The sequence below is a fragment of the Watersipora subatra genome, chromosome 6 (assembly GCF_963576615.1).
Source record: "Watersipora subatra chromosome 6, tzWatSuba1.1, whole genome shotgun sequence".
In the NCBI taxonomy this organism is placed as follows: Eukaryota; Metazoa; Bryozoa; class Gymnolaemata; order Cheilostomatida; family Watersiporidae; genus Watersipora; species Watersipora subatra.
The window spans coordinates 24,416,417-24,428,603 of NC_088713.1; the positions used below are offsets into that span (position 1 = coordinate 24,416,417).

Below are 12,187 nucleotides of genomic sequence, written 5' to 3' on the forward strand. Positions count from 1 at the left end.
GCTCTCTCATAGGAGCGTTGAGAATAGCAAGATTTGGAATGAACTTTGCCATCTGATTCAACATACCATTAATGCGTCTCAGATCTGTCTTACTGGTAGGAGTGGGGAAATCCTGAATAGCTGCCACCTTAGTGGGATCAGGTCTCACTCCCTCCTGACTAATAATATGACCCAGAAAAGTCAAAGAGGATCTCCTGAACTCGCACTTCTGAGCATTGAGCGTAAGTCCAGAGTCCTGGAGAATTCTAAGCACCTCTCTGAGTCTCTCATCATGTGTTTGTAAGTCTTTGCCATGGACCAGAATATCGTCCATGTGGCAAACAACTCCTGGTACACCTTCTAATAGCCTTGACATAGCTCTTTGGAAGATCTCTGGAGCACTAGACACTCCAAAGGGAAGTCTGTTAAAACAATAACGTCCAAATGGTGATAGAAACGTAGTTAGTCTCCTAGATTCTTCTTCAAGATTGATCTGCCAAAACCCGCTGTTGGCATCGAGTTTACTAAACACAGAACTCTTCCCCAATTTAGACAAACTCTCCTCCACTGTCGCCATAGGATGGATCTCCCTTTTGACTGCTGCGTTTAAGCCAGTCAGGTCCACACACAAGCGTACGGCTCCGGAAGCTTTGGGGATGGTGACTAGTCCACTGCACCAGTCAGTCGCTTCAGTCACTGGTGATATCACCCCAGAGGTGACCATCTCCTGTAACTGTAGCTTAGCCTTCTCTCTAAGTGGGTGAGGTATTTTCCGTGGTGTATATATACATGTGGGTGTTATATTGTCTCTTAAGGAAATCTTATAGGTATATCCCTTGAGCAATCCTAACCCCTTAAACAACTTGGGAAATTCTGAACAAATGTCATTGAGTTTCAGAGTTTCATTTACATGACAAGTTACCAGATTTAATGCGACACAAGCATTTCTACTCAAGAGCGAGGTATTTTGGTTTTTAATAACGTAAGCTTTCTCGCTATGTTTTATGCCTTTATAGGACATTTTAGCCTCAAATACTCCCAATACCTCTAACTCTTTTCCACCAGGACCATGTAGTATGGTATCAGGTGGAGATAACTTCATCTGGTTGACCCAAGGTTCTGCATGACTGACAACCGTTCCATCAGCTCCGGTATCCAGTTTGAAGATAGTTTGAAATCCATTGACATCTACTTTAGCTTGCCAACACTCAACTTCTCCAACAACTAGTTCGCCTGTAAACAGGAAGTTGTCATCATTTTCTTCCTTGACCTCATTGATGCGTTTAGAACGACATACTCTCGAGTAATGTCCTTTCTTTCCACAGTTTCTGCACTCTGCTTCCTTAGCTGGACACTGATCTTTAGCGTGATTTGGAGTTTTCCCACACCAACTACATTTTTGTGCTTGACTGTTTGGAAATTTATCACTTGGTTTATTCTGCTCTCCACTGCTAGCTCTCGAGTGCGATTTCCCTTTAGTAGCCGGTTTTGACTGCTCAGAGCGCTTTCTAGCTCTGACAGCATTGACTGCCAACTGACTGGACCCTCCACTCATAGACCGCATTGTAGTAGATGTAACCTCATGTGACCTGCATAACCGTACAGCTGTTGCCAGTGTAAGATTGTTGCCCTGAGAAATCAACCTTTTTCGCAGTTCATCTTCTCTTAGGCCTAACACTATCCTATCACGTAACATTTCATCTATAGGACTTTCAGCTTCTGCTGGTGCCCCCTCCGCAGCACGATAGTTAAATAGACAACTACTTGCTAACGTTCTTAACTCAGTGTAGAAAGCATCAAAGGACTCTCCAGGGAGTTGTGTACGTGTGTTAAACTTATATCGCTCATGGATTGTATTCCTTTCACCTATACAATATTGTTCCAATATCTCTAAAACCAAGTCACAAGTCTTATCCACATCTCCTGTCCCTGCATACCTAGCTGAGTTATCAATTATCTTGCTAGCTTCAGTACCAGCTGTATATAACAATAACTCCCGTTGGTATTCCAGTTCTTCCCCTCCCAACCTGGACAAGACATAATAAGAGCGCCACTTAGCTTTAAAAGTCCTGAAATTGGCTTCTTTGTTACTGTCTAATATTAATTCAGCTGGAGGGTCAATCCTTGGCATAGACCTTGGAATAACAACATTCGGAGCGGCTTCAACCTCTTCATCACCCATTTTTACGACTATTTCGCTGCCACCATGGTTGTTGGGCTGATGAATTAGGATTAAGATGAGGCAGATGCGTTTTGTATAACTGGTTTTAATGGCTACCGGAAAACGAACCCCCCTATAACCTCCAACTAATGATTAATTATATAAACTCAATTAAAGTATCTTTGAGATTATACCACAGCTAATTCACGTTAAGGAACAAAGCTTGGCTTTACTGACAAACCACTGACGCTGCCTAGGCGTATAATAGCGCAGTACATAAGAGAGCGCGAACAAGAAAATTTGGAGTTGTTCATCAACATCGTTCTAAAGATATGAGCGCAACTTTTTTTTTATAGAATATTCTAGATGGCGCAAGTTTTTTTCAGAAGTTCTGTACTTTTTGAGCAAGTTGTGTTTTCATGTCATGCCATTGCGTAAAACTGAGGTCAATAAATGTCAATCACTGTTTTGGTGAATCAATCACCAACCTCTTAACTATAGACTGACTAGTCGAGACTGGCTCAGTTTGTACTACTAGTAGCAATCCTATTTTTACTGTGAATCTTTATGATTTTGTGCATTTCTGAGGTTTTAAAATATATTTTTAATGTATTACAAGTAACAAACATCACAAATATGTCTCGCATTTAGATGTTACCCAGTCTACGACATTCTTATTGGTAATTTATACATCTTTGTTTCACCTTGGGAGTTGCCTTCCATTGTCAAAGATGCGAGGTTCCCTCACTAGTCTTCAAAGCTGTATTTTCAATTTTAAAACATCTGATTTTATTGATAAAAATGAAAAGTTTTTATTGTTATTGCAAATACAAATAATATTAAAATACTATTATTTAATCATTAGAAAACTGGTATGAACTGTTTCAATTCTGGCATTTTTCAGTAGAACTATTGATAGTTTTCCATCACAATAAGCAAAAGCTTTCTAATGCATTTAGACTATAGCATTGATGTGTGCCAGTTTTCTGCCTAAATACAATGCTCTCATTTGTGTGCATAGCAATTTTATAATACAACGCTGAAGATATAATTTTAAGGAGTAGAAATTATAAATATTTGAACTTTTAAATTATATTGTATTCTTGGTATTTCATTGTAGCAATGGCTTCTGCATCAGAGGACATCGAATGCGAGTTTTGCGGTCTAAAAAATGATAAAATAGTTGATCCGAAGAAGTTACCATGCGGGCACATAAACTGCATGCCATGCCTTACGTCACACTACAAAGAGAATGACATTTTTTGGTGTGGTCTGCAACTTTGCGGGTAAGTAATATTCAACAATACTGCCAACTTAACATTAAAAATATTTAACATGTTAGAGTGAACTGTAAAAGATAAATATTCATCTGTTGGCCCTGCTAACACTGCAAAAAGTGATTGTTGTTGAAGTTTTGCCTCTCATCATTGTACTCTTCAGGGACATTGATTGGTAGAACAGGTTGTCTGTTACTTTACATTGTTTTGGTGAATCAGCATTTACTTGGTTTGAATAGGTCTGAACAACTGACAATAGAGACAAACGTGATGAGTTGACAATTAATAAACGCAAGCCAAAGATAGCTATCATGCTTTTCATTTGTACACCTTTTTATTGGACAAATGAGAAGGATTTATAAAAAATTTGATTTGTCAAATTGAGTTTTTTTTTTTGATAATTTTTCTGGACATACTACAATTTCCATTGTAACTTTAATCTGAAATTGGCTCTTTTAGAAATTTTTTTTTTATTTTATTTTGCAGCAGTTTTAAATACCCTAGGACACTTATATTTCGCCAGTATTTAGTTTCGTATTAGTTTATTATTGGACAATTGAGAAATTTATGCAAATTAGATTTGTCAAATTGAGTTTTTTTTTGATATTTTTTCTGGACAGACTACAATTTCCATTGTAACTTTAATCTGAAATCAGCTCTTTTAGAAATTTGTTTTTTATTTTGTTTTGCAGCAGTTTTGAATATGCCAACTTGTAGTCAATCTCGAAATTATGTACACACAAGTTATGAGATGACTAAAATGTTGGTCAACATGGATCTTGAGTACCTGACATGCTGATTATCAGGCTGACACTCTAACCAACTGAGCTAATCAACTGCCTACCAAATCCTTAAATAATAGTACCAACCAAGGAATAAATATTGCTTTGTTACAGTAATAGTCAACAGATGGGCGAAAGATTGTTAATAATATTATAGATAATTGAGAGTATTTCATTAGCAAATTGATCTAAATTGAAAAGAAATTAGCTCCCCATTATAGTTCTATTACGATAGCATGTCTATTGGAGCAAGTGCCTAATAAACTTATAGGATAACACAATATATTGTTGTAACAGTGTTAATAATGTTATTTTATTACACTATTTTTTGAATGTTCTGTCTTATGACATCTCTGATTTTTAGCAAAGTGTATAAGATGTCCCCTGAAATGCTCCCAGATTTTGATGACGCGCTATTCTGTGACACTTGTGTCAAGAAGGGCCAAAACAAGCGTCAGGCTGTGTCATATTGCACAGATTGCTCCAGAAAGTTTTGCCCGAAGCACCTTGAGGTATGCAACATATGCACTTGTAGTATATTAGGTTATTTGTCATTACCATTCATACCTTCAGATTTCAGCTGGTCACATGAAGGTCATTTTACATGGCAGCATAATTGCTGTTGTTAGCTTTATTATTCATTAGATAGAAGTGGAATGGTCCAGTTGTTTACTTTTACTAACCAGCTGCAATATCTCTCTCTGTAAATATTTACTCTAGCCACCAGCTCATATACAGCATTAGATTATAAGGGGGTGACCTGCTATATGCTTATTATTTAGTAGGATAAAATTTGCACATAGGCTATGCAGTTTCAACTAAGTTATATAGTTAATCGCTAGAGGTTTACTATGAAAGAGCATTTTTACTTGTTGTTATTTTATGAATCAAAGTTACTTCTAATGGTTATCCTGATAGTAGAGCAAAATAAATCACTAGTTAGCGCTTGTTCTGCTATTCCATTTAAACATGATTATAATAGACAGTTGGTATACTAGAGGTGATAATATTATGTTTATAATCTTGTGTAAGTTTAGCTGCAATACAAATTATGCACAATTGTTTGTGTATATACGTGCTCAACAACCTCCCATTATTCATTGATACAAAAGTGGATATTATACATTTAGCTATCAAAGCTATGAGTAGGGAATATGCTTTATTATAGTTTACAAATATATATCACATTGTCTTATCTGGGTCGCAACTGTTTCTCTACTTTGCCCAGAGAATCCTAAATTATCCTTCAATTTCCTCAGATTTTAATTTATATTAATAAAAGCCTGTCACCAATATATTGAATATTTTTATTTGCCTGACAATTTACAATGATAGGAATTCTATGGCAACCACATATTTCTTTATTCTAGCAACTCGATTGGTTAATTGATGACTATCACGCCAGTGTCTATAGCCTGGTATTTCGCCATACCATGTTTGGCTTTATTTCAGCTACACGATGGTGCCTTAGAAGACCATCATACAATTCCTATGGCTCAGTATTTATCAAAAGAAAGCCCCCATATGCCAGACATCTGTACAAAACATGAGAATCAGCCGCTAGTAATGGGATGTAAGGTCTGCCATACCATCAGCTGTATGAAATGTGTAGCAGATTCAACCAGATGTGATAATGGTAAGCTTATTGAGTTAACACTGTAACCTATCAGTGAACTCATCAGCAAAGGAGGTGTTGCTGCTGCTGATGTTATTCGTGAACACTAGTATTATTCTGACGTAATAAGCACAACCGAATTTCGAGACAAATTTTGTTAATAACATATGGCGGAAGACATTTGTATAGAAAGAGCAAAAAATCATTGTGTTCCACATCGCTGGGCAAAAAAAATCAAAGACCAGTGTCATCACAACCCCAGGGTGCTCTGTAGTAGGCAAATTTGTATGAGGTTTTTGCTGTAGCTGATGCTAGTGGAGAACACTATTCTATTAGCATATGTAAAGAGTGCTTCATATTTACATCTGCTGTCTTGTCATGATTGGCAGGCTGATCATCAGTTAGTAGATTTTATAAATAAACACAATTTGCTCTGAATACAAAAAGTTCAACTTGTAATTAAAACTCGGCTGTTTTAAACTTATTATTCTGACCAAACGTTTGTAATTAATAAAATTAATAGAAACAGTTGTTAAAATATTCAATTTATAATGCAACTGATTTGATGAGAATTGACTACAATAAAAGTCAAAGACAAATATCGCACACTCCTCTGACAAATTAATAGAATTTTGCAGTTACTTCCATCTTCCCTACAGTCTGTTTCTTCTTTCCCCGTATTTAAGTGGTTTAATGGACCCACTTTTTCCAGTTATAACAAGGTTAGGGAAATTTGGTTGGTCATTTAGGATTTATTATACAGAATGCGGTGAGACATTTAGCTTTTTGAACTGCTTCAAGTTTCTGGATTAGCACAGGAAAACACCATATATACACATTCTTTAGCTGAACTTGTTTCAACGCAAATATAGCCAACAAGACCGGATCAAAGTTTGGTGTTGACGACGTCACACAAACATCTGTCTTCTGTCTAATATCATGAGGTTTGTATCAAATTCGTACTGCCAGTTTGATTTGTTTCTTACTTACAGCTAAGATAATGTTCTACAGGTGTACCACATGACTTTCAGTTGCTGGAAGATCTGGCTGCCTCCCTCTTGAGTACTATGATAACAGTAGAGAGTGCAAAGAAGGATGAGGAATATGAAAAACTCTTCAAGGAAGTATCCAAAGTTCAGTCGGACTATGATGCTAAAACAGAAAGCATGCTTCAGCTTATTCGTAAAACCAGAGAGAGTCAGGTTTGTAAATATTAATATTTTTACCAGGTTTCATGCTGGTAAAACCAGTACCTAAAATCTATCAGTTACTCTATTAAGGTAACTAATACGGACTCTATTGACTGCATATTTTTAGAGATTTGTTAATAAATATGTTAAGAAGCTACAAAAGCAGCATATAATAGGAGTAATATATCTGGTATTCACTGAAACAAACTGGTGTTTTATGAAACCATCAGTGGAATGAGTAGTTGCAGCAAGAGCAGACACACTGAGTAGTGGTTACTGTGATACTGAAGGATCTGTGTTAAAATGAGAAGGAGGCTACAATTCCACATTATTAGCTTTTCTATTATTTCCATTTACTATTTCCTGTTACAGCTGAATGAGGTTAAACTTAAATATGACACACTTGAGAGACAGGTGCTTGAAAACCGACAGGAATCACAGACTAAAATTGCGGACTTCATAGAAGATGTGTTGCTCAAGCAATGGAATAGCCTGAGAACCCATCAAGAGTTGCTTGAAACTGGGACTAAGAGTCATCCCCCAGTAAGTTATTAATCGGTGTTCTTATTCAGGACTTTGGTATTGCGCATGATTTTTTGTACTGGCTGTGTGTGAGTGTTTGTGAATATGTTGGTATACATTTATGTACCAGTGCTTGTGTGGTAAAGTACTTGAGGTCTATGAAGTTGTTGTATTATATAGATAGTTGCGTTTGTACATTATTTAGATTTATTTCTGAACTTGTCTGTTTTGTGCAGTGGATCCATGTCTACGTGTCAGCATATCTGCTGCATATGATCAATTGATCTACTCAGTCAGATTAATCTGCTTAATAAGACTACTAGACTGATTTATGATGGCCTATTAACCTCTTACTATCAGCTGCCTGCTCAATCCATTCCTTCAATGGATCTGAGTTTATGAACTTGCTATTACTAATGTACCATACATCGTGTGCTGTCTAACAGCTCTCCTTACTTGTATGTTTCCGTTGTTTAGTCTATACTCTCAGCCTTTCCATCCCTGCTTTACCTACCATCAGTCCAGTTTCCAGGCACCACTTGTCAGGGCTTATATTCAGCATTGGCAGTTCTTCCGTAGATACACTGACTGTAAGTATATCAACTTACAGATAACATCTCTTTGTCTTCTACCGATGCTATTAGGATAACTCTATGTTTAGGCGGTGATTGTGAGAGGATTCAAGAAGTTAAAGGCCCAGCTTGACAAAATTACCCAAGAGCATTTGCCAAATCTCAAACTCACAGACCAGCTACAGTTAAAGCAGATAGGTATGAATAACTGAAAATGCATGTATACATTTTCTATCATCATTGAGGGGTGACCACACTGTGCTGCATGTACTGTACAACATGTTTGCTTTGCACCTTTTTATTATTTCAAATAAAATGTATGTTTAGTTATTTCTTGTAGAGCTGTATTTAATAGAGGTGGAACGAGACACGAGACGTCTTGAGTATCGACCTGTCTCGTATCGATCTCGTCTCGACTTAACTATTGCCAAACTCGAGACAGGAAATAGAACAAAAGCGCCTGCGCACGGTTGTTAAAACATGGCTTTTTGCGGTAGCAACAACTCCATATATTGTAATGGATTGCGGGCAACTGCCTTTAAAGTTATACCCGGTCCGTTACTACCTGTTGCTACTGATTATGTTGGCCACTGAGTCTAATCATGTAGTCCGGACAACGGCCCTGTTATTTTTTAGTTCGGTTCTGTGTCCTTAAAACCGATACCGGGTCGTATCTAATTACTCTTCGGATAAGACTTTTGCGGGTAAAATGTCTGTATTTTATCGTATCGTGTCTAAACACCAACTGCCCTTTATAAAATTCGGGCCTCTTTTACGTATATACTACCAATCGCGGGTAAAACTTGCCCGGACACGGAGAAACGAACGAAAGGCCGTGTCGACCATAATCCGTGTTCGGTTAACAATGACGTTTTGTTAGCTCAATATAAGAATATACATGTGCATGTATACAGTAATTAATATAATTTCATGAGTACAATTTAAATATAATTCACATACAACAGCTAATACACAAACAAAACTTAACATTAATGAAACGATAAGAATGAAAGTGTTATCGTGTGTTCTTTTAGTTGCGGTATTTCTTTGTAGAGCGAACGCTATCGGTTTCATTACACATTACATTAAAAAGTAGGAACTATTCAATAGATGGTAAAAATATACATGTACAAAGCAATACATTTATAATAATTATGATCAATCAAGCTCAAAATTCTTAGAATATATAACTTCAGTATTTTAGAGCTGTTTGTGTCACTTTTGTTTACAAAAACTACATGCATATCACTATTAAAATGTTGTATTTAAATCGTTTACACCAGGTGAAAATTCAATTTAAAAAGAGTTATTAATTTTATATATACCAAGTAGCTAGTACTTGTGTAGTGAAATCATCACCAAATGCTCATTATTTTACTGTCTCGTGTCTCGAGTCTCGAATTTCTACAAGACAGTGTCTCGAGTCTCGTCTCGAGCTTAAAAAACCTGTCTCGTTCCACCTCTAGTATTTAAAATCTAAAATTGTTGGCTATAACAAAAAAAACTTTATCTCTCACATAAAATGGCATGTTGGGTCACTGAAAGTCGTGAAAGCCTTAATTTTGACACATGTGTCCTGGAGGGTTTGTTGGCGAATATAAAAAGGACATAAGTAATTACAGGTAATCATTAAATTCTAATCATATCTGTGATCTTGGAGTTATCTCCTGCTTGTCACTTTCTACGGTATTAAAATAAAGAGAGGATTACTCTATTGATGACTCATGAATGAATCTAATAAACCACTATTAACAAATACCCAGTTTTTGACTAAGTATAAACATATAAAAACTATAAAACTACAACTTTTATTGTCTTTATAACGATTAAGACTGTTACTAAGCAGAACTGTTAGGTTCATAGCCTCAGAATTACTGTATATGCTGGTCCACCCCCTTTATTTCTGATGTTTAAATTTTTTTCAGCCTTTTGTCATTTCAGCTTTCTGATATATTGGTAGCTGAGATATTTTTAATAAAAACAGCTAGACAATTTCTTGTAGTTGTCAGAACGGCTCATTAGCCTCAGGTTCAATGTTAAAAATATATCTTATATCAATGATATATATAAGTATCATAGCCTACTTGCCATTCATGCGCAGCATCGGTGTAATCTAGAGTTGCGCTGCCAAACCAGCTCTTACAGGATGAGCTGCCATCACTGTATATCAACATATTCACATAATTACCATTGTTACATGGAATACTAAAGCACCTTTAACCATAGTAATAGTTAATAGTCTGGTGTTTAGGTGAGAAATAGCTAGGTAAAAAGAGCCAGGTTGGCATACCTCCAAGTAATCCATGTAACAATGGTTAATACAGGATGCTGTTGATAGCAGTTGATATTAGTATTATATAACTAATTATTAGTTTATAGTTGTACAGTATGGCAGCGCTGTCACATGGGCTGACTGTTGAGTTATTTTCATTGGATAAAATATCCTTTCCTTACTCTACTTGTCATGCAAGGAAGAGGATAATTCATGAACATGATTTTATAGTTACATACAAAGCAGTGTGAAGATGGTGATACAACAGGAATCCTGACTACTATGAGCTAATATCTTTCTCTCAAGTACAATATATCTGTGTACAATATTTAATATCTGTTGCTAGTCGCATGTACACTCTGTATACTACAGGTGAGAGGAGAGATATCGAATTAGAAGTTATTTCCTCTCATGACATCATCATTGAAGAACAAAAAGCTCCACCTATTCAACTCCCCAAGTCCCTCACCAAACTGTCCTCCATACAACTACCAGCCCATCCCTTCTCCATCTGCCACTATAAGGGTAATACTTATATTGGACTAGGTGATAAGACAGTCAGCAGAGTAGATATTGATAACAAGATCCCCAACAAGTTCATCTCTACCTCCGGTCCAGTAAATTCTGTCACTTGTTACAAGGAAAGAATTTACACCTCATCCGGTACCAGTCCTTTTACAATTGGTGTCTACAGCATGTCAGGGGAGTTGATCACCAGCTGGAAGCATCCTTCTCATCGCTCCCTCTCTGACATGGTGATAACTGAAGACAAGGTTTTTATCACAGACCTATCCAACACCAGAATCACTACCTACTCCTTAGATGGTCAAGTTCTACATCATATACCCTGTCCTCTTCTCACTGATAGCTGGAGTGTCAGAATGTGCGCCCCTGACAACAACTCTCTCATAATATCATCCCACAGACATTCCAAAGTCTTTAAAATAGACCGGACCACCCAGGGAGTCCTGTGGACTATCACTAAAGTGGAGAACCCTCAAGGGATGGTTAGCTATGGGGAGTATATTCTACTGGCTGCATACAACAACAAGACTATCTACGTCATTAATTCTACTACAGGTTAGTTATTAGTATGATGCAGGGTTATTATAATATATATTGTTATAATATAGGAATATGATTTAATTAAATTATGTAAATGGCTACACAGAGGGTAACCATATATTTTAGCATATTAAATAGTTCATGATAGACTGAGCTCCTATTTTTTCAAACAAAACACTTTAAAAGGTATGTATGGCTACAAAGAGTTGAGCCATATATTAGTGAAATATATAATATATTACTGCATCATAAGCTGTGCTTACACTGAAAGTACCATATATAATACCATATAGTAGACCGAGCTCATATCGCAGGATGATATTAAAACGAAAAGGTATTTTGTAATTTGTTAATGGAAGACCTTGATTCATATTTCATTCTATTATAGACTGAGTTCATATTGCGGGGTGTTATTGCAATGAAAAGTATTTTGTAATTTGTTAATAGAAGCCCTTGACTCACATTTTATTCTATTATAGACTGAGTTCCAAGAAGCATTTGTTCTTTGGTTAGCAAAAAGCTGGCCATATACAGTGTTTGCAGCATTTTAAATGTGAATTATAAAACTGCATGATAAACTGAGCTCCTGCTGATGGTAGACTGAGTTCCTAATGTACGCTAAATAGAAAAAAATCACTTTTAAAAAATGGTTGTAAGCCTCATAAAAAATGAATGTATCTATTACTATATTAACCCCTTCATTCAACATTCCATGTAACAATGGCTATTATTGTGCTATGAGAGAACCAATC

General features: G+C 36.4%; 1 protein-coding gene across 1 annotated transcript; it reads left to right on the top strand.

Annotated features, from left to right (window-relative positions):
- Window positions 1-3,262: 3,262 nt before the first annotated feature.
- Window positions 3,263-11,282, top strand: LOC137398143 (uncharacterized). The gene is made up of 8 exons (XM_068084248.1): window positions 3,263-3,426; window positions 4,564-4,711; window positions 5,652-5,772; window positions 6,826-7,016; window positions 7,377-7,547; window positions 8,188-8,296; window positions 10,743-10,987; window positions 11,193-11,282. Exons 1-8 carry the CDS (start codon window positions 3,263-3,265, stop codon window positions 11,280-11,282), a joined length of 1,239 nt encoding a protein of 412 aa, XP_067940349.1.
- The last annotated feature ends 905 nt before the right edge of the window (window positions 11,283-12,187 follow it).

Bases quoted from the DNA above. Each gene is read 5' to 3' on its own strand.
- LOC137398143 (XM_068084248.1), top strand. From the start codon at position 3,263: ATGGCTTCTGCATCAGAGGACATCGAATGCGAGTTTTGCGGTCTAAAA. The intron at 7,017-7,376 runs GTTTGTAAATAT...TTCCTGTTACAG, and splicing joins GTAAAACCAGAGAGAGTCAG to CTGAATGAGGTTAAACTTAA. The intron at 8,297-10,742 runs GTATGAATAACT...TGTATACTACAG, and splicing joins GCTACAGTTAAAGCAGATAG to GTGAGAGGAGAGATATCGAA.